Genomic DNA, 23162 nt, shown 5'->3' with positions numbered 1-23162 from the left:
GGGTCCGATAACAGGCACCACACCTGCAGTAGATGTGGTCGGTGTGAGGTCTTGCAACAAGCTATCAAATACGGTGCATTTCTCAGCTTTTAAAAAAATCGCTATGTGTCGCCAGGTGCTTCATCAGATTCGAGGTGTTTACCTCCTTTGCACAGTATCACCTTAAAGCACTTGTTGCAGGCTGCTGAGTTTGCATCTTTTGCTGTGAAGTACAGCCAGACTTTTGACCGCATCACCTTGGGCATTTTTAACCTGTAGCTCTGCTCTAAAAGAACGTACGTACCCGGGCCCACCTACTATCCTTGGAAAGGTAAAATGATTGGCTAGAATCCAAAGTGTATGACATCTCAAATTAAAATTCAGTCTGGTTACTACCGTTTGTCAGGACCTGTGCAATAATGGCACCGGATACCGGTACCCATCCTCAGTCACCTATGAGATTTCTGTTCCTGTACCGCAGATGATTCTTTGGTCCACACTCTGCACAGGACTAACCTCCAGTCAATGTTGTTTAGATAGAAAGGACACATACCAATAGAACTAAACACACACATGCACACAATTCTGATATTATAGAGCAGTAATCAAACTATAGTGGGTTTGTTTTGGTTTTATTTGTTTATACATGTTGTTATTTGGTTATTCGTCAAATGGCACTGTTCAATGTTCTTAGTATCTGCCAACATAGTGGAGTTACTTCTTATAATCAACAGACATTGATCCAAAGCTCACAAAGAACTGCCAGCATTGCTGAGAGTTTTTGTCAGAAAAAGATGCTGGTTTAGGAGGAAGGTCTTTGAATGAGCTGGGTTCTTCTGTAGTTGCAACAAGCACTGAAGTTGTTGTGATCACCATGAATTTGGCAGTCTCCCAACTCAACATGACAGCATTCCAGGAAATACAGACGAAATGCGTCTGGGATGTATGAAATGGAACTACATTTGTGACTTATTGAGGAGCTGCCCACGCTTTTCAGAAGTCTCTGTCCTACTGCTTGTCTTGTGTAAACTTACTAAACTCATTGGCTTGGCCTATGGTATTGATCAGAGAATAGTCACAATGTTGCATCAATCCAAGACAAAAGTAAATATATTGTATAGCCACCCTCAACCCCCAAAACAACTCCCTGTTACAGAGTCATGTAATAGGGGCCCTAATACAACCCTAATACGGAGTCATATATATATATATATATATTGTATTGGCCATAAACTCAGAAAAATGTGTTTTGAGGTATCAAATCAAATTGTAAACAATTAGACCAGAGAACTCTGCTTTGGTTTTAGAGGCCCAAAAGCTATCCTGGAATAAATAAAGATTTTTAAAACTACAAATATGAAATGATAAAAAACCTGCAGTATCCAAAAGATCAATAGTTTGGCACTAGTTTGGAGAAGACTGGTGGAATCTGAATTTTTCTTATTTTACAGAATGTAAAATAAAAATGTAAACTGTATTTTTTTTTCATGGATTGATATGGTATCATGGATTTCAGCTTGTAATGAACTGTAACCAAAGATTTTTAATGAGCTCCTTTCATGGCTAATTAAAGTGTGTAATAACTAGCTGTTTTTTGCCTCATGCTGTCAGCTTTGACCATCAATGACAGGCAGGTTTCATGATTTACAAATTTCTCCTCCTCTTTCCTGCTAGTTATGTCTTGTTGTCTGCACTGACAGTGTAACAGATAACACAGAGCGCCTCCGACTGACAGAGTGAAGGCCTGAATCTCCTCCTGCTACGTCTCAGTTATCTGCGTAGCCTGAATTAGTCAGTCATCTCACTCCCACTTTATAGAGTGCAGCATGTCACTTGTCAAAACGCATCCACGATAACTTGAAGCCTACAAAAACACACACACACGCACACAATCTGGCACACACTAACAAAGACAGATGAACAAGTGCGGACAGTTACACTTGAGGCTGGCAGCCTTCACCTGCGAGAGTCTACAGCTCATTGTAAATGGCATCACGAGTTACACAGCAGGGTGCAAAACACCCGATCTTAAAAGGTATTAAAAAAAGGAAAAACAACTACACGCATTGTGACTCATGATCTTGCACTCCTTAGACATGAAACCCTATATCCACTTTCAGGCTAAAGATACAGCACTCTACTGTTTGAAGGCACAATGGAAATGATAAAAGTGGGATGAACATATAAGCTGTTCTTGTGAATGCAGGTGCACAGATGTGAGTAATTTTTTTTTAGAATGACATTGACTTTTTAATGTTGTAAATAATGCTAATTTATGACATCTTAATGTTTTTGCTATTTACTATAACTATAACAATATTATAACAATATTGTATGAGAAAAAAATAAGTCTAGCCCAAATTATGCCCTTTAAAAAAAAGTCACATATCCTCTGTATATCCACCATAATCATGCCTCTACTGAAAAAACAATTCAAGCTGAATGAAGGGACAGACTGTGTGTACACGTATACATGTATAGACTATTTGTTTGACGTTCCCTGTTTCAAGCAACATGGCAGAAGGGCTGGAAGTCCATGATCTGATGCTAAAGAGGAATTTGGTCCTGCTGTGGACTGCACATATACCAGTTTGGATGCTGTAGTCTGATTTGGTGTCTACAAGGCGGTAGCCATGCTGTGTCACATATATACAGCACTCTGTAGGATTCTGAGTGTCAGAGCTCAGGCTGTGTGTTAAGAAGCTGCCCTCGCTCTCCTGGAAGGTCAGCCTCTCTGCACTTGAAAAGCTTCTCATGTGCATCTATGCGTTCGACGGCCCTGCCTGCCTGGGTGACTGCTTGCAAGCTTGCCTGCCTGTGTGTCAGCCTCTAATGATGAGGATGATGGAGGGAATCAAAGAGGGGATGGCACTGACGTTGGGGCGAGCTCTCCATAGGACACCAGGTGATTGGGGAGGGAGCTTTGAAGCAACTTGTTGGATGGCTGTCCATTAATGTAAAATATCTTCTTTTCAAAGAGCTTTATTCAAGCTCAGAGTAGCGGAGCCCATAGGGGTCAAGGTGTCTGGCAGAATAATCTCTCTCTCACTTTAGGCGGAAAAGAAGATAAAAGTAAGGATAGTGAATAGTGACCTGGGGCCTCATTTATAAAAATGTTCTATGTTTGAACTTAGTCTTAAGATCATGTGTTCAGATGTCTAGATTGCGTGCTTACAATCGATTCATGAAAGATGCTGAGGACTAAATAAAGGTGCTTAGACAGGCTCTGAGAATGTCATTTTCTGTTTCAGATCACAAAACAACTTAAACTGACCGCACCTGCCTTGTAGCTTCCCATTTTATAATGTTTAGTGGATAACAAAAACAGAGAGATGCTATTTTGGAAGGCAAGGCAATTATGTGCAAATAAAGTCTGTCAAATCTGCAAACTAACTTTTCACTGTCCTTCCATAACTCAAGGACAAGAAAGCCTTCGGTGTGACAAACAATTCCTGTCACCTTTCACTAACATATCTTATTGTTATGTTCATAAAAGGCAGCACAGTGGCCTTCAGTGTGGAGTTCGCATGTTCTCCCAGTGTTCGAGTGGTTCTCTCCTTCCGTGTACTCTGGCTTCCTTCCACGGTCCAAAGAAATGCACTTAGTGGGTAAATTGGCCATAGTTGTGAATGTCAGTGCAAGTGGTTGTCTATTTCTTTGTGCTAGCCTGCATCAGGCTGGCCACCTCCAGCCCTCCCATGACTCTGACAATGACTTGCCGAAGAACCACAGGCCTGAGTGTCTCTACGTAAACAGCAGAATAATCACTTTTTCAAAATTAACATTTTCTTGGTGCAAAATAACTCACTGTTATAGTGTTCTATGTTTTCCATCTTTAAGGATTCTTAAAGGATTCTTAAGATGAAAATTGATTGTAAGAGTTTTTTATATGAGACCCCAGCCCGTCTCCTTGACCACTTCTGCTGCCGTGGCCTTGGAAAAGAGAAGAAAAGACATCTGTCCTTTTCATGAGTGATTTCTGCTTACATAAGAAGAATTTTATACACGCGGGTCACCAGTATATCAGGTTGAGCCTTGAGAAAGATATTGGGAGCGTTCCCGTCTCTGATCTGAGGACGTTATAAGCACGCTTTTTGATCGTTTCTGGGTATCTATTTATTTAATTTGGTCAGGGATCAATGTGACTCCTGGCACATAAAACAGCCAGCAGTTCTCACAGATCAATTTTCTCTAGTCACCATGAACTACGCAGGGACAGACAGAATTTTATCCACCAAGTAGCAGGTTTATGAATAGTGAGTTATGGTTGCGTAAATCGTCTCCGTCCGTTTCAAGTTACTGCAATCGAGTTGCGGGTCTGTGTTGGCTTATGGGAGCGGCATTGAGAAAGGAGGAGAGAGCAAAATTTGAGTAAGAGTCAAAGATCACAGTGCCCTCATCATATGGTGTGACAATCCCTCTTGTCTCTTTCAGTGAGGCAAAAAGGAGACAAAGATGACACACAGCAGCTCAGCCTGTTCATGAACCCTATTAAATCCAAGGAAATCTTTGATATGTACTCTGATACCGCATTTTATTGATGCTGGGAGGGTGTTTACAATATCACATACAGTTCTGCATTCCAGGAGATCAGAGCTAGGACTGGTTTAGTCCTTGTGACCCTTGAGAGTACCCCCTAAACTCATACAACTGAACCAAGGTTGACTCTTGTCCGCTTGAGTTTTTACAAGCGTTTGTGATATATGGGCTCAATATGTTATGTCTGTCTATATGTTCTCTTTTATGCACACACTTATTTTAGTTGTCAGTCTGCTGATTATCACCCTGTTTAGATGCACTACTATATGCTCTGCGTGATCCAGGGAGTTACATCACATGGCATCGTGCCACATTTGCCAGCATTTTTCGGTGCAATATTTGAATTACTTGAAATTTATTTCACGAGTTATCGGAACATTTTTGTGGTTCACCCAGCAATTGGCATCAGGTTGAGTGTACATTTCTTAACATTTTGTTAGTGGTAGTCTTTGAATCAGGAGAAAAATCCCAGTATGAGAATTCCCAAACACACACACATTTATACACAAGCACTCAAAGGCTCCAGCTTCTGATCTGAGCTGACAACTCCTAAGCCACCGTTTCCTCATGCTGCTTAACTCAGACCACATTTCTCCCACTGAGCCTCTCTGCTCTCCCTAGTCTGGCTTCTCTCCCCATTCCATCCATCTTTCTCTCCGTTCCTGTAGCCAGCATCTGGTTTGAATATTGCAGTGCGTGCTACTGTGTTACCGATAGAAGTAGGGAGTGTAGGCTTCTCTTTGATTTTTCATCATCTCTCTTCCTGCTCAGATCCTACAATGCCTACGTTGAGAGAACAAAGCTGAGTGTGCAGCTTCTGTTCTGACAAACTGGATATAGATGCACTACAGAGGAAAAAAGAGTGCAGATCTATGTTATGTTATTTTGGTTTTGTATTTTCATGCACGTTTAATGTTTCATTTTGAGGTCATTCATTTCGTATTTGTGTGCTTTGTCGGCCGCTCATTTTGATCTCACAATTTGTGTTCATAATGCGAGGTTTATTTTCATGCTCATCTCAGTGTCCAAATTCACTTTTGTAGTTTCCTTGATGAAAACTGAACTTTTCCAATGATTTTGCAAATTTTAAGAACTTGCATTTTGTATATGTTGAATCAAAGTAGGTAGTTTTCAGCACCAGAGAGATTTTTGTCCTTTTTAAGCATTTTGTTTTAGTAGATAACTACTATAGCAATGATGAAATCTAACTGTACGTGCTTTGATTGATTGATTGATTGATTGGTAATTTATTTCAACATGTGAACAATATACAAGTACATTTAGAAAAGAAATGAGAGAAAAAAAATATACTATACAAATTACATACAAAAAAACATTCTGATTAATTTACATGTTGAAAGGGAGTTGGAAGAAGTATACACTTATTTAATCCCACCCCTGTCCCATAAATTATCAGTGAATATTTAGTCAGCTTCCTTACTGATATAATTTGTAATAAAAATAGTGAACAGATTTCTGATATACTATAATATCACATCATGAATTTTTTGTTTGTTTGTTTTTAAATAGAGACATTCACTTAATTTAAATATTTTCCTTTTCTTTATAGATCGAGAAGATCATATTTTTATAACTCTTTTTGAACAGTTTTATGTTTGGACATTGCTTTAATTCCATATTCAGTTTGTTCCATAGTTTCACTCCTTGAACAGAAACACAAAAGCCTTTTCTTGTAGTACGTACCTTCATTGTTTTGAAGTTACAAAAACCCCTTAAATTATAACTTCCTTCTTTCAAAAAAAACATACTCTGAATATTACCTGGCAGTTCTTTATTTTTTGCTTTGAATAGAATTTGTGCTGTTTGGAATTTCACTATATCGTCAATTTTCAATATTTCAGACTGCAAAAATAGTGAGTTTGTATGTTCCCTATAACCTGCATTGTGGATGATTCGAATTGCTTTCTTTTGAAGAGTAAAAAGTGAATGTAATGTGGTTTTATAGTTATTGCCCCAGACCTCTGCACAATAGCTTTCACCATGCAGAGTTTTTAATCTAACAATGTCACACACTTTCATTTTTTATTTTAAAACAACTATATGCTGCATATTCAAATCATGGTTTCTTTCACAGACAGAAGCCAGAGAAACTATTCCGAGGATGCTAGCGGAATTGGACCTGGGCCGTACAGAAAAGTGTGTGAGAGTGAACTCGGTGTCTAGTGGCTTGGCTGAGGCGGACCTGGAGGTAATTTTGAAGGCGAAGGTTCTCCCTCGTGCCATCATGTTGCCCAAAGTGGAGGACACACAGGAAGTGCAATGGGTGAGTGAAAAATCATCATCGTCATGTATAAATAACTGTTGTTTTTCAAAATCAAAATAGGCTCAAAGTCACAAGTTGAGTTTTTTTCTGAGCCTATAAAAAATGTATGAAAAAGTAAATAAATAAAAAAACAACAGCAAAAAAACAGCTGCACTTAAAGTTCCCATTGCATTTCTTTCTTTGAACTCTGACAGTCTTTTAAAAAGCACTGGTGATCTTGCACAAACTCATGAAGTAAGAAGAAACCTCGAGAATCTTCAAAGCAGTCATAACAAGCTTTCCCGTTTCCAAGTAAAAGAGGGAATCGATCCCTGTCAGGGACAGACAGAGTGTTTTTCTTGGCTGCTGCTCAAGAAACAGATGACATTTCTTCGGTTTAACTTCAGAAGCCTGATAACTTTCTGTAAGAGCGCAATGGTGCCTTCTGCCTCTGGTGAACTCACGGAGGACTGCTGTGAACAGTGTCCTGTTGTGTCTAAGAACTGATTTAATCAAATGTAATACCCGATAGCCAAACCAGAATGCTTCAGATTCATTACTTTCTCTTATTCTTATACACCTTTAAATATAGCATGTTGCAAATGTTTACGCATGTGCAAACTTGCAAAAAAAGCCTAACCACGACTGCACTGCCTATCAAAAACTGAAGCCAGATATTAAAAAGGTTGATTCTCTGAAAAAGGTCGCTAAACTGAATTGATAAATCTAATATGAAGCAATAGTGTTAGATGTTTTCCTGGTATTGGCCCTACCTCTGCTTTCTATAGATTAAAGGTAGGGCCAATACCAGGAAAACAAACCAAGATGGCCAAGACCAGGAAAACAGATGTAGAGAAGTCAAGCCCAAAAAGTCAGCAGACATTGACATCATTAATGCAGACCTGTATGATCAGCTCCAGTCACATGCCAGGGTAAGCAAGATTTATTCCCAGTCTACTTACTGTTTGCATCGACATCATTTGCTGGCCTTCATTTTCATAAAAAAGGCACGGTGCTCGAACTACGTCTAAATGATTTTCTTGCTGTCACTTTGCATTGAGTATCCCAAGCAAGCAATGCAAAGTGGGGGATATAGCTTTTAAAGTAACATTTTTTTGGTCTCTACTATATCAAGCTGCATGTATTCAGAACAGTTACAGTTGATTAAACAACTGCGACACGTTGTGAAGGTGTATGTCTAGTCTGCTTCTGTTTTTTTTTCTTTTTGCCTCTGTGTTATTACATACATGCACACACGCACACATTTATGCTCATACTTGGTCTGAGGGAAGGAGCAGGAAGTTTTTAACTAGTGGCTTTAATTATAACATGTCTATTTCCTGCTGCCCTTTCTTTCTTGCAAGTATAATTGCTGACAGGTGTTCACTAATTCTCTCCCCTAGCTCCTTTCTCCCTTGGCTGCTTTTATTCACTTAAGAAAGTCTTTTTTTTTTTTTTACTTTAAAAAAAATCCACTTGTGTTGTTATGCTGTGACTCAGCCAACTTAGAAAGCTTTAAGTTGTGGATAACTGTCTGTTTATGTTATGTGGTGGGTTTTTTTTAATATTAATGCAAAAACTTAAGTTAGCCATTTATATTGTTACTGTACCCCTTAAGAGAAAAAGCCTGTAGGTAGCTTGCTTGTTTTAAGCATTTGATTTATTTGCCAGTATGATTTTTGCATCAGTTGGTGCATATGTACCCTTAGACAAAGTGAACTTGGTGGCACTCGATGAGGACCTGAGTCTTATCTTTATCCCATCCCTCCCAACTTTTTCAGTCTCTAGCGCTTTGTACTTTTTTTGTGCGTCTGTGTGCGCATTCATGTTCCTTGTGTTGTAAACAAGTGTCTGATTTTCTCCACTCTTGTAAGGCAGTGCAGTAAATCCCCTCACTTGTTTATTTTCCTCCCTTTTTATTGATATTAGCTCAGGAACCTCCAGACTGATTTGTCGCTAAAAGATGGACTTGCTTGTTTCTCTTTGTGTGGAAATCTTTTCCTCTGTCTTTCTCCTCTCCTCCGGCCCTTGTGTGACTGACAGGCCTTATTGGGCTGTAACAGGCGTAACTCCCTCCTTTGTTTGAATACAATTCTCACAAAGATTTCGGAGCCGTGTGCATTCTTTGCCCACCACACTATTTGGTGTGCACTGGGACCAAAAGAATCGCACCCTGTCCCGCTCCTCCTCCTCTGCTCCTCCTCCTGTCCCCTCCCCTCATCCCTTTCTCCGCTTCCCCTCTGTGAAATGAACACTTCAGCTGGCCGGAAACATTTAATCTGGCCCCCTTTTGAAGAAAATTAATTGAAACTTGTCCCACTATAGCCTCCTTTCTCTAGCTCTATCTCCCCCTCCTTCTCTTTTCATGATTGGGTGGCGAAATTATCAGAGGCCTTGTTTGCAGCGTGGCTTTGAATGAAGAGAAGAGGTGTTATTTCTTCTTTTAACGTTACTTCTTTTTTCCCTTTTTGGGCGGAATAACATTTTAAACAGGACCTAGTTTTAAGAGCCATTGATAGCTAATGGTTGCTGCACCCATCTGAGTACCAGTGAACAAGGACTGTAGTACCTCTTGTATGCAGTGTAAATCAGACCCTTAAAGTGTATAATAGCTGAGGAGGAGAATACAGCAGAAGGACATAAACATGTAATCAGAAAGCCTCGGAGGCTTTTCAGCCGGCGGTACTGCGTGGAGCTGTCATTTGTTTCCCTTTGGTGGAAACCAAACAGTCCACTCAGCCTTGTTAGGGTTTGCATGGCGCAGCGTTTTGGTGGTAATCTCCGTGTGTAATATCAGATAGGTTTCCCCACAACAGGCCATATCTATCTAGTTTCCTCTGTCACAGAAATAGGTTTATCTACACCCTCTTTTCACACTCCCTCTCGGACCCCCGCACCCCTTCCTGTGTTTGTGAAGGGGGGGGGGGGGGGGGGGATATTATGCTAAGCCCCCAGCGTTAGTTTTTATGTTGCCATAGCAACCTTGCTCCCACAGGGTTGTGACCTCAGATGATTACAGTACAAAGCCTATTGGGTCTTGAAAACCTCTTTGAAGATGAAAAGACTTTGATGGTTTGTATTTATGCAAATCTCTCAGATATGATTTATCCAACTGAGATTGAATGGAGAGATGATTAAAATTGCCCCTATTTTTTGAAATCCTTCAATGGAGGCCCACTCTTTCAGTTTTGAGAACAAGAGTGGTGAGTGTGAGCGTGGGGGTTATTTTGCTCTTCGTTTAGAAAAATAGTAGCACCGTACCTGAGGTTATTTATAACCGTCCTTTCTTTTTTTTCCCCCCAGTGTGTCAAAGAGGAAGAAAACGGCATGGGGGGAGGGTGGGGGGGACATGGAGGTAGACATTTCTACTCTGAGCTTTTGCACTCTCTTCTTTTTTGTCTTTTTTTTTTGTCTGGCTTTGAAAGGAAATATCTGACGGAGGGGGCTTTTGTGTGTTTCCAGATGATAGATTTAGGAATTTGGGCTACCCCACTGGCAGTCCAGGGCTAGCTGTGAACTGGTCTGTTGGAAAAAATTGGAATGCTTTGGTCTTCAAAGAATTAAACTTGGTTTTAAAGGCCTACTTAGGTGAGCTTGCATATTAGCAGGAGTCGTGCAGGATAAAGGCCTCACCAAAATGTCACATCACACTCTGATTGTTGCTCCAGTCTCCCTGTTCCCTGCCACGGAGGAGGGACGCAAAACAGAATAATGTCACAGTAAAACACACTCAAAGACATCCTAAATCTTGTTTCTTCTCCCCTTTTCCGTGTTTTGTTTCTTCTTTGGTTTTGCTGTTTGTGAGTGTGTGTGCATGTGCTGGGGCGTGCGTGTGCACATTTACATGTGTGCACACAGTCTCGGGGGAGCACATTCTGCAGTTGTGCAGAGCCTCTGAAAGAAGGTAGAGCAGAAGACTTCAGACGAAGGGGGGAACCCTGGTGATAATGTAAAATATTTCATTTCACTTGCTTTTGTTGCCGCTCTCCTGTGCTTGCTCTCTGCGCTATTTGAACCCTCATAGATGTGCCTCTGAATAAGGACCGAAATGGGAACAGTGCAAGTAATAAAGGTGTCAAGATTTGTATCAAAAGTGAGTTTTTGCACATTAAGATTTTTTTTCTCTCCACCTTCTCTGTCTTATCCCACAGTGACTTTTGAAAGATGTGTCAAATCATTTACAATTGTTACTGCTGAATATTTTTTTCCCTTCCAGTTTTTAAAATCACACACACAACCACACAATCGCTCTGTGCCTCAGATTTCTCTTTCTGTTGCGTTTTCTCATTCGCTTAACTAATAGTGCGCTGATAAGTCCACTGAATGTTGCAGCAGAGTAGATGCACAAATTATCCAAGAAATTGTAACTGGGTTTAAGATGATTATACATATGGAAATTCAATATTCCTATGGTAAGTGTTAAGACATGTATCGAATGCTCCAAATAAGCACAAATATCCTGTGTATTATCTTGTACAGGGTAGCGAGAGCAAATGAGTTTATTGCATTCGCTTCACAGAAACAGTGGGTTTTGTTAATGAGTGCACGAGCATGAAATGGTCCCCGTGTGCTTAGTTTGTTGACAGGTTTCAGCACCACTTGAAAGGATGGGCACTGACAGAACCCATTCGCCTCATCACCTTTGTGGAAACCGCTGTGGGCCTGCTCAATTTTAAGGTAAATTACAAACAACATCTCCCCCCTCCACACACAAAAAAAAAAAAGGAAAAAAAAACTGCATGCGTAAGACATTTTTCTGTTTGTCCATTGTTCACTTTAGATTAAAGACTGCATCAGTGAGCAGAGAACTCCACATGTCTAAAATAAAAGGGATTCAAAGCTTTCAGACTGTCCCCCTCAAAACGAGCCTTTTGAGGCTTTTTTTTTCTACCTCTCCGTCGCGTGTCCCTCTCTCTGACTGTCCTCTTCAGACATGCTGACATTTTTTAATTAGAACCATTTTAATATCGTCACAGTGCAAAAGTTCTTAATGATATTTCAGATAGCATCAAAGTGATTTTTTTTTTTGGTAATAGTACATTGCGACCTTCAGCTACACGAGAAAAGAGGGCACGGTTTGGGGCATTTGGGGAGAAACCAGCTGTCATTGCTTCTTCTGATTTGTCTTTTAGTTCTTCAGCCTAATTCTGGGGCTGTGGTTGAAAGTATATGTGTTTTGGTGGCAGGGGGTGGCTCTGTGTGCTGTCTTGAGAACACCCTGTAATTTTTTTTTTTTTTTTCCCCGACTGAACCCAGGGTTACAAGCATGAAAAAAAGACTCGCTGTGGCACAGCTAGTGGTGAAATTAATTTGGAGGCCAACAAAAGCAGGAAACATGTTCATATTGTTTCACAGCCTTCGCCACAGACAATCGCATTCAAAAGGGTTTCTTTCTTTTTTAAAGTTTTACTTTCCCCCGTAATAATTGGAGCCATTAGTCTTTGCTTTTGTTGTTGTTGTTTGATTTTTTTTTTTCAAATCTTTTTTGAAGAGAAATATAATTTGAAAAACTTTTTGTTTTCCTTTAGTAAAATAAAGCAGCTCCACGATGTGTTAGTGATTCGTGTTTTCTTAACACAAATTACTGTTCTGTTATATGCAAAAATGTAAACATTTAATAATTTAAATAAATAAAAAACAGGAAACATTTAAGATTACCTTACAGGTTTTAAAAACTTTACTGCTTCAGTCTTAACAAATTAAACCTTGTGTAAAATAGCAGGGAGGCTTGATATGCAACTTTTCCTTAAGAGCCGCGAGCCAGGTGTCTGTTTACATACCTGCAGGTGGCACCTTTAGTGGGCTGGTATAATAATATGAGTCACTGAGGAAAGAAAGCTTGGAGTGTAATTGGGAGAGATAAATGATGTGTGTTATTATATTACCTTTATGTTAAAGATTTCAGAAAGAGTAATTAGGATAGTTTTGTGGTGACGAGTGTAAAATTAGGAGCATTTGTTACAGTTTAGCCTGTTTTCGTCTGTTTTACTTTAACCCATCTCAATCGGGCTGGTGTTTGTTCTTTCCAGGCGGTGTGTGAGGAAATTCGCTCGCTTGGTCCTAAGGTTGGTCTGCACCATGATGGCGTGGTGTTTGGCTCTGATGACTTCTGTGCAAGCATAGGTAGCTATTTCACATTCTGACACTGCTGACCCCAAATTCTCTTATTCTCCTCCTGGATTCATGGCAGAGAAGTTCAAATTGTGTAAAATGCACAAGCTTAGTTGCTAGTCTTTAAATATAATGCATGTCACATGTTCTCAATTTTGAACACACAATTGCAGAACTGCAGGAAAAGGGAAGACATTTTTTTCCAGTCGAAATAAGGGATGATTTACAGACGTGGGATACCTAAGTGATAAATGTAAATGTGCTGGAACTCAAAGATCTAATTCACTGAATCAGGTCACATGAGTAAAAAAGGACATTGTGTCTAAATGATTATTCTTTGGTTTTTGTTTCTTATCATTAAACCCAATGAGTAGGTTTGTTTTAAAGGACAGAGTTAATGGGTAATGAAGCACAGAGACCAGTGGTTAATAATCCCAATCGACTGTTTGGCAGCAAGAATCGGAAATGACAGAATAAACCTTGATTTATTTATTTTTTATTACATAAAAGGATGTGTCAGTGTACTTTATGTAATACCTGCTGCTCATCGCCCATCACAGTTTCATCTAACCTACACCTACTTACAGATCAACAGCGTCTCTTTGAGATCTTGTCTGGCAAACTGTGCATGTGTCCTTGGACTTTTTTCATAAGGTGCCACACGGACCAAGGATGCCAGAGAGCTCCTTTATGCAAGGCAGAGGGTGGTTGTGACTGCCAAAGCCTTTGGGCTACAGGCTATTGACCTGGTCTACATCGACTACAAAGATGTGGAGGGGCTGAGGCAGCAGGCCAGAGAAGGCGCTCTCATGGGCTTCACAGGTAAAGTTTCTTGTTTCTTTATCTGAAATCTGCCCTTGTTCCTTCAAGTCATGACTTGAGACATCACGTCTGTCACTGTGATTTACCTCTGATTTCTGCATTTGCTTCACATTGTTCTCATCTGTTGCTCTTACTTTACCTTCCTGAATATAGCATGCCAACGGGCATCCCTTACTTCCTGTTGCAAGCGGCATACAGGCAGTTCAGCTTTCACTCCCTCTGCCCTCTGTTACATGTGGGGTTTTTTTTGTTTTGTTTTTTTCTCCAAATGAGAATGGGGAATGAACCAGCTGATAAATGCTTTAAAATGTTACATGAAACACTCTGGGAGGTGACAGAGCATCCTTTGGCTTTTCATTTGTTATTTATATACTTGTATTGCACACTGCAATGAAGATCTCACATTTCTTTTGTGCCTGTATGAATGGGTGTGTGTGCACTTGAGTATGTATAATTAAAAGGAGTTATTAGTGTGTGATAGTGTGTCTATAGCCAGGTCATGCTTTTTGTGTGTGCGTGTGTCTGTGTGTGTATGTGTGTGTAGCCCTGCAGACTGCCTGCAACAGACCACAGAAGGCAGGACAACCTGTTCCCACAGTGTGTTTTTGCAGGCACTGTTCTTGCAATCCTGCAAATAATTCTTTGATATTTTTGTACCATTTTTTAGATTTTAAAATCCAAAATATATGTAGCTTTTCCCCCCGTGTGGTGTAGATCCACATAAACTAAGGCAACACATGACTGAATTTCATGGATTTGTAATGGCTAGGATTTTTTATTTTTTATTTTTTGCCCCAGTTTCAGATCATTTTAGCAGAACAGCATCGGACATTAGTCGCCAATCACACTGGGAAAAGATGGAGAAAAAATAAGCACTGGCACAAAAAGCGTAAATCCCTTTGTACACTCTTCTGAACATCTACTCGACACACACGTTACCTTGCACTTAAAATCAACAAATCAGTCTGGAGTTGAGCTTCTTTTGTTGCTTTTGATTTTTTGGTTTTGGTTGTCTCATACAGAAACCCTTCCAGGTGACCTCATTTGCCACCTCTATTCTCCGGTGCAGCATGTTTGTGTGCATTCTTTTGATTGTGTTTATCTCAGAATTACTCTATATTGCACTATAGCCAAGTGCCTTTTATTTTTATTTTTATTTTACATTTTTCTTGTTTGTTTGTTTTAATTATGCTGCTATTTTACTCAGAATGTATATTATGTTTAGTACAGGGGTTCCTCACATTAATGCCATTATTAGACGTGTAATATACTGTTTTTGTTTAGTTGTTGGACTCGGCGTGATTCCAAGCAAAAAGAGAATCAAAAGAAATCTGAAGTGTGGTTTACATGAAGCAAACGTTTTAAAAACGAATTAACAGAAACGGTCATTTGAAGAAATAAATGCTTTTGATTTGATATGGAGCAGAACTGTTTAAAGCAGTGGATTAGTGGCTTCCAAGCCATGGGCACTCTGTATAATCTTAGTTAGTAGCTATTACTGGCCCGAGTGTGCTTAAGCAATAATGCGGTGCAGCCAAAAGCTTCTACCTGTGCAGTAATTGACCTTGGCACTAACTAAGCCGCATACAGCACCCATTAGTGCTGAGCACGGAACACACTGTTCAAACCTAAACACTCGCTGCTGTTTACTGGTTAGCAGAAATTAAGCCAAACTCCTATGCAAATATATGTTGGGGAGGAATATCATCCGTTGAGTTCTTTATCAGTTCACTCTTTACTTTGTTAGCACTTTTTTTTAATGCGCTATAAATCAGGTTCCTGTTAAGGCTCAGTGATCCCTGTGAAAATGTTTGCTGCTCAGAAACAGCACTGTTCCACAAATTCTCTGCTCTTAGGGACCACATTTCACTTCCATCCCTGGGACCCTGCCCATCATTCGCTTGAGAGCACTTTGCTAAATAGCAATCCTCCAATGAGATGCCAGCACCACATGGCAGGCCGGGATTGGCTGGAGGGCATGATTGATGTATTTTAGGAGAACCAATGGGTTGTAACTGAGGGCACCTGAGTCACCCTTGTCTGCTTCTTCGCTCTGTCATTCTCCCCTTGTCCTAAACAACCACACACACCCTCACACAGACGCAAATAGACACCCTCTTTCCATATTATAAACCTGGTGGTTTTCTGTGTGGAAACATGCCCCCGTCTTCTGCCCAGAAGTAAAACAGGTGGCAGAGAAGGGTACACACACACACACACACACACACACACTCGTCCTCTCTCACTTCTGATTAAACATACAGGCACAATGTTCCACTGAAAAATTATCACATAATATTTGCTTTCTACCTTTTTTTTTTATGTTGAAATGAATCAGACTAACTGTTGCAGTGGCATATGCGCAAACACATGCACACATGCACAAGCCTGCAGACATACAAGTACACATTCATACACAACTCCAGAGTGGCCTGGGGAGTCCTCGGGCTGTTTGTTCAACAGAAAATGTGCTGTCACAATCTCTGCTTCACACACTGAACCCCCATCAGCAGTCACTGGCAGTTCGCAAATACACACACACACAAACACACAGAATGGGTTTTTGAACATATTTTGTCATATGCACACTTTCCTAAAAGGTGTCTATTTATTACAAATGGCGGTTTATGAATTATGTGGGCTCATAAGTAATTGTTCGAGCCTTTAACGATGGCGTGTTGATTGTGCGAGCGCTGCGGGTTTGTCTAGGGTTAACCAGGGTGAGTGGAGCAGGATGAAGAGAGGGTTTCTCTCTCTCGCCTCGTCTCCCCTCCTTGCCTTTCCTCCTCTCTCCTGGGCCGAATTCCCCCCCCCCCCCTTTTTTTTTTTCTTCTTTTTTTTTAGCCCGTGCAGCACGCCGCCCGCTCAGCCACCTTGAAGGATTTGTTGTTGGCGACAGTGCTAAGCCCTAAAGTGTCGAGTTCCTGCTGGCTGCCTCAGAGCCGCCGTTCTCACCCAGACGTTTCATAACCTTAACTTATCACTACAAGTTTGATCTGCAAATGTACATGGGATTATGTCTGTGCCGTTCACCCACATTTAAGTGAGAGGAAGTGGGAGCGGGAAGGTGGGGGGATTGTGGCAGATGGAGCCGGAAAATCCATGTTGGGATTCTGTTTAAGATCAGTGTCATTGTGAAGGCAGGGTTGCTGATCATATGGCATCCTAAAATTAAATATAGAAAAATGATACGTGTCAATTCAGACATTGGATTATTAACTGTTTCACTGTGGTTATAAAATTAACACTTCATATACATTGCACTGTCTTATTTAGCCTTGTTTTTCCTTGTCAATTTCCAGTGATTTACTTACCTGTGTATGCCCACAAACTGTTCTTTCACAAACTGTTCCTTCATCAGTAAGTGTGTTTTTTTTAGATGACTTCTGTCACATAATGAAGTCTTACTAAGCATTTAGTGACATTTCTGCTTAACAGCAGGGCTGCAAGCAGAGCGGAGACACGTTTTATCTGTCATAATGCATAGCATCGTCTGGCCCCGTTCAGCTTCCTGACTATCGTCATTCTGAAACTTATACAATCCTCTCTTGCTTCTCCTCTCTCATTGCCTCTCGGCCTCAGTCCTTCCTAATTCTCAGCCTGCTTTTCTTTTTCTATCATCTTTGTGCATCAGTTCACATGAAAATAAGCAGTTTATCTGGTTTTAGTCGTGCACGAATTGTATTACTTCTATATCAACAAGTAAAAGCATTGTTTTTAGAACACATTCTTCTTCTTCTTCTTTTTTTTGGTTTCGTTTGAAGGCACTGAAACCCCGCTGTTATAATTAGCACAGTTAATTTTCTTTTTGTGTGTGTGTTTCTCCGTAGGTAAGCAGGTTATCCACCCAGGGCAGGTCCAAGCTGTGCAAGAAGAGTTCTCCCCCAGCAAGGAGAGGGTCCAGTGGGCCAAAGAGCTCATTGCTGCTTTTGACCAACATCAGAAGGAGGGAAAGGTAATGTTAACATCCTTTGAGAAAAGTAAAACTGCATTTTTTTTCAGACTTTGAAAAGTCAGTGGAGTTTCTCTGTGATGGCAGTGTTTTGGTCTAAAATGTCTTAACATTTTTTCTCGTAGCTGATAAAATGTAAGTGTGAAGGTGATCTTATTAATTTGTTATAATTCATCAGCTCCATAGATGGGTGTGTCATTTGCCTTAAATGTCAATTTTTTTTTAACCCAAAATGTGACTCTGTATATTCTTTTTGGTTATCAGTTTGTTAGTATTGGCTCTTAATCGATTTTTTTAGCAATTGTATTCAAGCTGCAGCGACAATTGAATTCCATTTTTATTCTTTTATACAGTAATATTTTTTTGTGAATCATTCAGAAGATGCACTGACTGAAAACCTTTTTTATAAATGATGTAAGAGTATTTCAAGTGATCCCTCCCCCTTAAATGGTCGTGTCCAGGACAGTAAAATATCTGTGTCGACTGTCTGTTGACAGGTCCGAGGTCTTTCTCTGCTCTATCACTCAGACCGATCTTTTGTGATACACAATTTTTGTGATGCACACCTCTGTAGTTCCAGAGAATACGTACTGTACACCCCTGGGTGACTCTCAGAGACAACATAGGAGGGTGGAGGGGTGGGGGGAGCTGGGCCAATTAAGTGTACAATATTATTGTTCCTAATTTAGTGCATGGTTGGATCCTGTGTGCTGAGCTCTGTGGTCTATCTGCTGAGGTAATACACAATCTGCCTACACCTCTCTCACTGCCAGGGCTGCTCCTACTAAGCATCGCCCGAGGGATTCATATCTTACCCATCCCTCTGCTGTGTATGCATGTGTACGTGTCTTTCTGTGTGTGAGAGGGGAGTGCGTACGTAATGGTTTGAATGGTGAGCAGGATTTGTCCCTTTGTCTTACAACGTGACAGGTGCTTGCCTTTCATAATCTTTACCTCCAGCCACTGACAACAATTTTGACTAAAGGGTTTTTTTTCTGCAGATTTTTTGTTTTGACTAATATGTCTGCTGCTAACTGTCAGTTTAAATAACACTTGAGGGTTATATTGTACGGCAGACATTCCGAGCATTCGTCATGCAAATCAGGATCAAATGCGTTTTATTGGGCACGTCTGATCTTATGTTTCTCTCTGTGTTCTCCCTTGTGTTGCAAACCTGTTCAGGGTGCGTTCACCTTCCTCGGCAGCATGATAGACATGCCCTCGCTGAAGCAGGCTCAGAACATAATAACACTCTCTGCCGCGGTGCCAAGGAAATAACACAACTGGTGAGAAGAAATGGCAGGAACCACACGACTAATCTGGGACGTGGAGGTCAAAGGAAACTGGAAAGGCTGCTGATCTCGTGGCTAAAGTGACATTTCAAAAACTTTTCAGCCATCGTCTCATTGCTTCACAAAAATGCAGTGTGGAAACTGTGGATTTCATTTGTGATTTTTGGTTTTATTAAGGTTGATTTATGTAGCTTTTTTCCCTTTTAAAAACAAAACAAAACTGTTGTTAATTTTGCTGCTGAGGTCCAATTCACATTGTTTTCAGCAATACCAACTCTGCAACTATCATGTGTCGACAGTATTTGCCTCTTAAAACTCACTTACAAGGACTATTGCCCTTGCAGCTTTCTTGGCATGCTCTGCAGTGTGTGTGTGTGTCTGTGTGTGTGTGTCTGTGTGTGTGACCATGCCTCCTCTTTCTCCTAGGTCATGATAAATGCTCTCCCATCTCCACGGTCCAGGCAGCTGGGCAAAAGGGTAAACAAACACAACAAGCCACTGTTGTGGATCTATTCATTGGGCCCCAGACTTCAAGTCAGGCCTCAGCCCCCTGCGCAGGGTCTGACTCACAAACATCAAAGTCCTGCTTGCTTTTTAAAAAAAGAAAAGAAAAGAAAAACCCAGATGGAAGCAAATAAACTCACAATTTAGCTTTTTTTTTGGTATCATTCTCCTTAGTAATGGCATGCAGCTCTCTCTGTGACAGCTGTGAGCCTGTGGTTGATTGTGTGTTGATGGAGAAGGCGTGTGGCGTCAGGCTCACCATTAACTTCGACGAAAAAAGTACACAAGCTGGTAGCAGTAGTCTTTATATGAATCATTTATCTTGAGATTAAGGTGATCCGATATTAAATTGGCATCTAAGGAACTTTAATCTTATAAACAGCGAAACATAAAGATGAACTCGTTAGCGAGCGAGGCAGAGAAGTTTGTCTCATCACAAACAGAAGCATAAAGGGGCTTTGTGAAGTGCTTGTCCGTGTCTGACTTGCACAGACAGTGAAGTGGGTGTGATGTTAGAATGAGACAGATTAGTGGCCATGTTGCTCCAGCAGACCAGGACTGGGGCTTTGTCTCTCTCTGACTGTGGATAGGAGGATAATTGGGGGGGTGTTGAATGGTTAATAGTGCCATTGGTGACCATGGTAATGAAAGGCGCCATACCTCCTCTACCCCACCTCATCCACTTTCTGTCTCTCCCTCTCTCTCTCCATCTCTCTTTCTCTATCTCTATCTCTTACTGTATGATCTATTGTGTCTGGGGCAGGGTTGGTGTCTGTGCCAGGCCAGGCCCAGACAAAAAGATCGAAGCCACTCCTGGGTCCAGCCAAAGACCCTAACAGTAAGCTGTCTCTTTGGCATTTGGCCACATAATTTTTTTCCCCACCCCTTCAGCTTGTGTGTGTGTGTGTGTGTGTGTGTGTGTGTGTGTGTGTGTGTGTGTGTGTGTGTGTGTGTGTGTGTGTGTGTGTGTGTGGGTGTTTGTTTGTTGTCAGCCAAATTATACCCTGAATTTGGTGGAAAACACTGCTGCTGTTTGACTTCCACTAAATAAACCACCTCCTCAAAATATTACTTAGGTAGAGTTATTTTGCGAGGCTTTGTAGGTCATTCCATTCAGAACAGATCTCGGGCATCTTTATGCTCATCCTTGTGACAAAAACTGTAGTAATTAAAAGAGATGAGTTCTTTTACCTCTGGGTTGCATTATGAGCTTTGATTATGGTGTAACTTTGTTTCAAAATCACTCAGTGGAGACTTTCATCAAACTTTGAAGTACTTTACTTTAACTTTTTAAACTTTTAGGTGTTTTGTTATTGATGCATTTTTGATCTGAGTGAGAATTTTTTAAAAAGTTGCAGAAATAAAGATAAAGCAAATGAATAAAATGATTGACTGTCTAGACAGCGTCAGTCCCCACTTTATATAATGCTGAGTCTTAAATATTCCCTCCATCTGTATACTTTATCTTATGTATTCAGCAAACACACCTTGCTTTTAATGTGAAAGTATGCAGATGGATGAAATATTTAGTATACTTTAAATACATACATTGATTATTTTGATTAGTCAAGTTTTAGTTAGTTTTTTTGTAGCATTGCCGCCATTAATAAAATAACTGTTTAGAGCGCAGTAGAATGAGTGTCCAGCAATGACAGCGCGACCAGTCTGATGAGACAAGCTGGCTTTTCCAAGTTGCTCTGTGCCAACAGGTGTCCCCACAGACAGGAAGGCAGATTTCAGAGCAGAGGAAGCAGCACATGGCATCATGCAGCGACAAAGCAAAAAGGGCAGCTCGTCTGTGGCTGATCAGGAAATGATTTGGTCACTTTATGTTTTGAAAAAAAAAAAAAAAGAGCACAACACCCTCTGAAGGTTAATGAGCCACATATAATATCATGTTTACCTTCCGCCCAATGATCTTGTTATTATTGGGTATTTCTTAATCCCCCCCCCCCCCCCCTTTCCTGGTATCTTTGCACTTACTTAGACGACTTTCCAATTCCGTAACATTTGGAAATGGGGGGCAGGCAAAGTGAACGATGTAGGTGACATCTCTGTAGATTAGAGGAATGCATCCCTGTCTGCCTGTGTAATTCTACATGACATTTCTATTATGTGTGGAACTGATAAAATCTTCCCAGCTCGCTCGACTGTTGTATTTAAATACATCTCTCCGGTATTCCCAGAGAGATTAAATTACAATTAACACGATTATAACCTCACAAAATTGTGACGGGAATCAATTAGGCTGCAAGCAGTATTTCATAGCCCGGTAATGTGTTGGTCGAGATTGCTTTCATAAATAATAAGGGACAGCGCAGGCGGAGAAAATGCATGTATGCAAAACACTGTCAGAAGAAAATTAAAACGAAATGTTTTACATATTTTTCCATTAATCTAAATGGGACCCGTGTGGCAAAGATAGTTTTATTCTAATTCCCCAGCCCGGGGATGCCCAAATAATGACTTGATGTTTTAATAGACTTGTAATGACAATATATGACAAACTAATTGCAGCAGAAGATTATTCTAAAGCAATAAAATACCTCGTTATTGCGCTTGGCGCACAGTTTGAGAAGTGTAAAGCTATTAGCAAAAACGGCTTAAAAATAAGGTGTGCACAGCTGCTCAATATAGAAACATTTCGTTTACGATAATTAACTCTGTTTCAATATTTAGTAATATTGTTTTAAATAAATGAGGACATTTTCAAAGTGACTGCGATGGGCCGTGTTTCTACGAAACTGTGACGGCACTGTTACAGTCGCTTCTTAATTTTCATTATATCACTGCCCTCAGGCGCACAACCCCGCAAAAATGTTATCCCTTACCACGGACTGCTTATACAAAAAATAAATTATATATATATATTTTTAAAAGGGCTTTAAATAAAAAGAAATTACTTTCTTTTTAGGTATCATCATGGCCTTGCAGAAATACAATTTTCAGGTGTTTTTTTCTTTTCTTTTTTAAGAGTAAAAATGTGGCACGTGTATTTGAACTGCAGGTTGTGTCAAGTCACACAGAAATGCTCTACCTTTACTTTGATTTAGGGTCTTTTTTCTTTTAATATCAGCTGCTGTATTCTGAATGGTCTGCCTGCTTGGCAGCGTCCACACAATCTTCACTAACTCGTTCTTGGCGGAACCTTTTAAATTTCTCCCACTGATGGCAGGGGCATGTCCACTCTTCTTCGTCTGCTCCCCCCCCCCCCCCAATAAAACAAACAAAAACATTGCGTTTGGATGATATGAAATGAAATTCATCGCGGCCCTGTCTGTGCTGCGTGATTCATCTGGCACATGTGGACCATTACTAACTTCATTTGAGGAGACCTTTTGTCTGAGTGTCCCCATCACCGAGTGAAGTCCGAGAGGATGGGACGGCGTGGGAGGAAATCAGGAGAGATATCAAACCCCAAGTCTCCTCTCACTTTTAAATTGTGCCATAAATCTTTTCTTTTAAAAAATGCAGTGTGTCTAAAACTATTCCATAAATTATATAATTTTCATGACCTTTTTTTCTTCCCAATGCAAGCCGAATAATGACGACGCTTCATCCTCCTCACGGGTATAAATATTGTTCTAGTTTCTATCCACCTGCTAAAGACCCATCCTGACGATGATGGGCGGGATTTAACTGTATCTATTGAGCTGAAGCCCCCAAAGCCGCGCAGGCCTCTGAAGGCCCTCTTGGTTCT

General features: G+C 40.5%; 1 protein-coding gene across 1 annotated transcript in view; it reads left to right on the top strand.

The window, feature by feature from the left end:
- The window catches only part of clybl (citrate lyase beta like), a 66474-nt gene extending 47186 nt beyond the window's left edge, over positions 1-19288 (top strand). The window contains exons 3-8 of the mRNA XM_026144784.2: positions 6614-6802; positions 11357-11458; positions 12811-12904; positions 13547-13714; positions 17545-17669; positions 18849-19288. Coding sequence (XP_026000569.1) covers positions 6614-6802; positions 11357-11458; positions 12811-12904; positions 13547-13714; positions 17545-17669; positions 18849-18944 — 774 coding nt within the window. The 3' untranslated portion in view covers positions 18945-19288. The remainder of the gene's footprint in view (positions 1-6613; positions 6803-11356; positions 11459-12810; positions 12905-13546; positions 13715-17544; positions 17670-18848) is intronic.
- Positions 19289-23162: the final 3874 nt, after the last annotated feature.

This window comes from Astatotilapia calliptera, chromosome 16, assembly GCF_964374335.1.
Source record: "Astatotilapia calliptera chromosome 16, fAstCal68.1, whole genome shotgun sequence".
In the NCBI taxonomy this organism is placed as follows: Eukaryota; Metazoa; Chordata; class Actinopteri; order Cichliformes; family Cichlidae; genus Astatotilapia; species Astatotilapia calliptera.
This window is presented reverse-complemented; position numbering and strand designations above follow the sequence as displayed.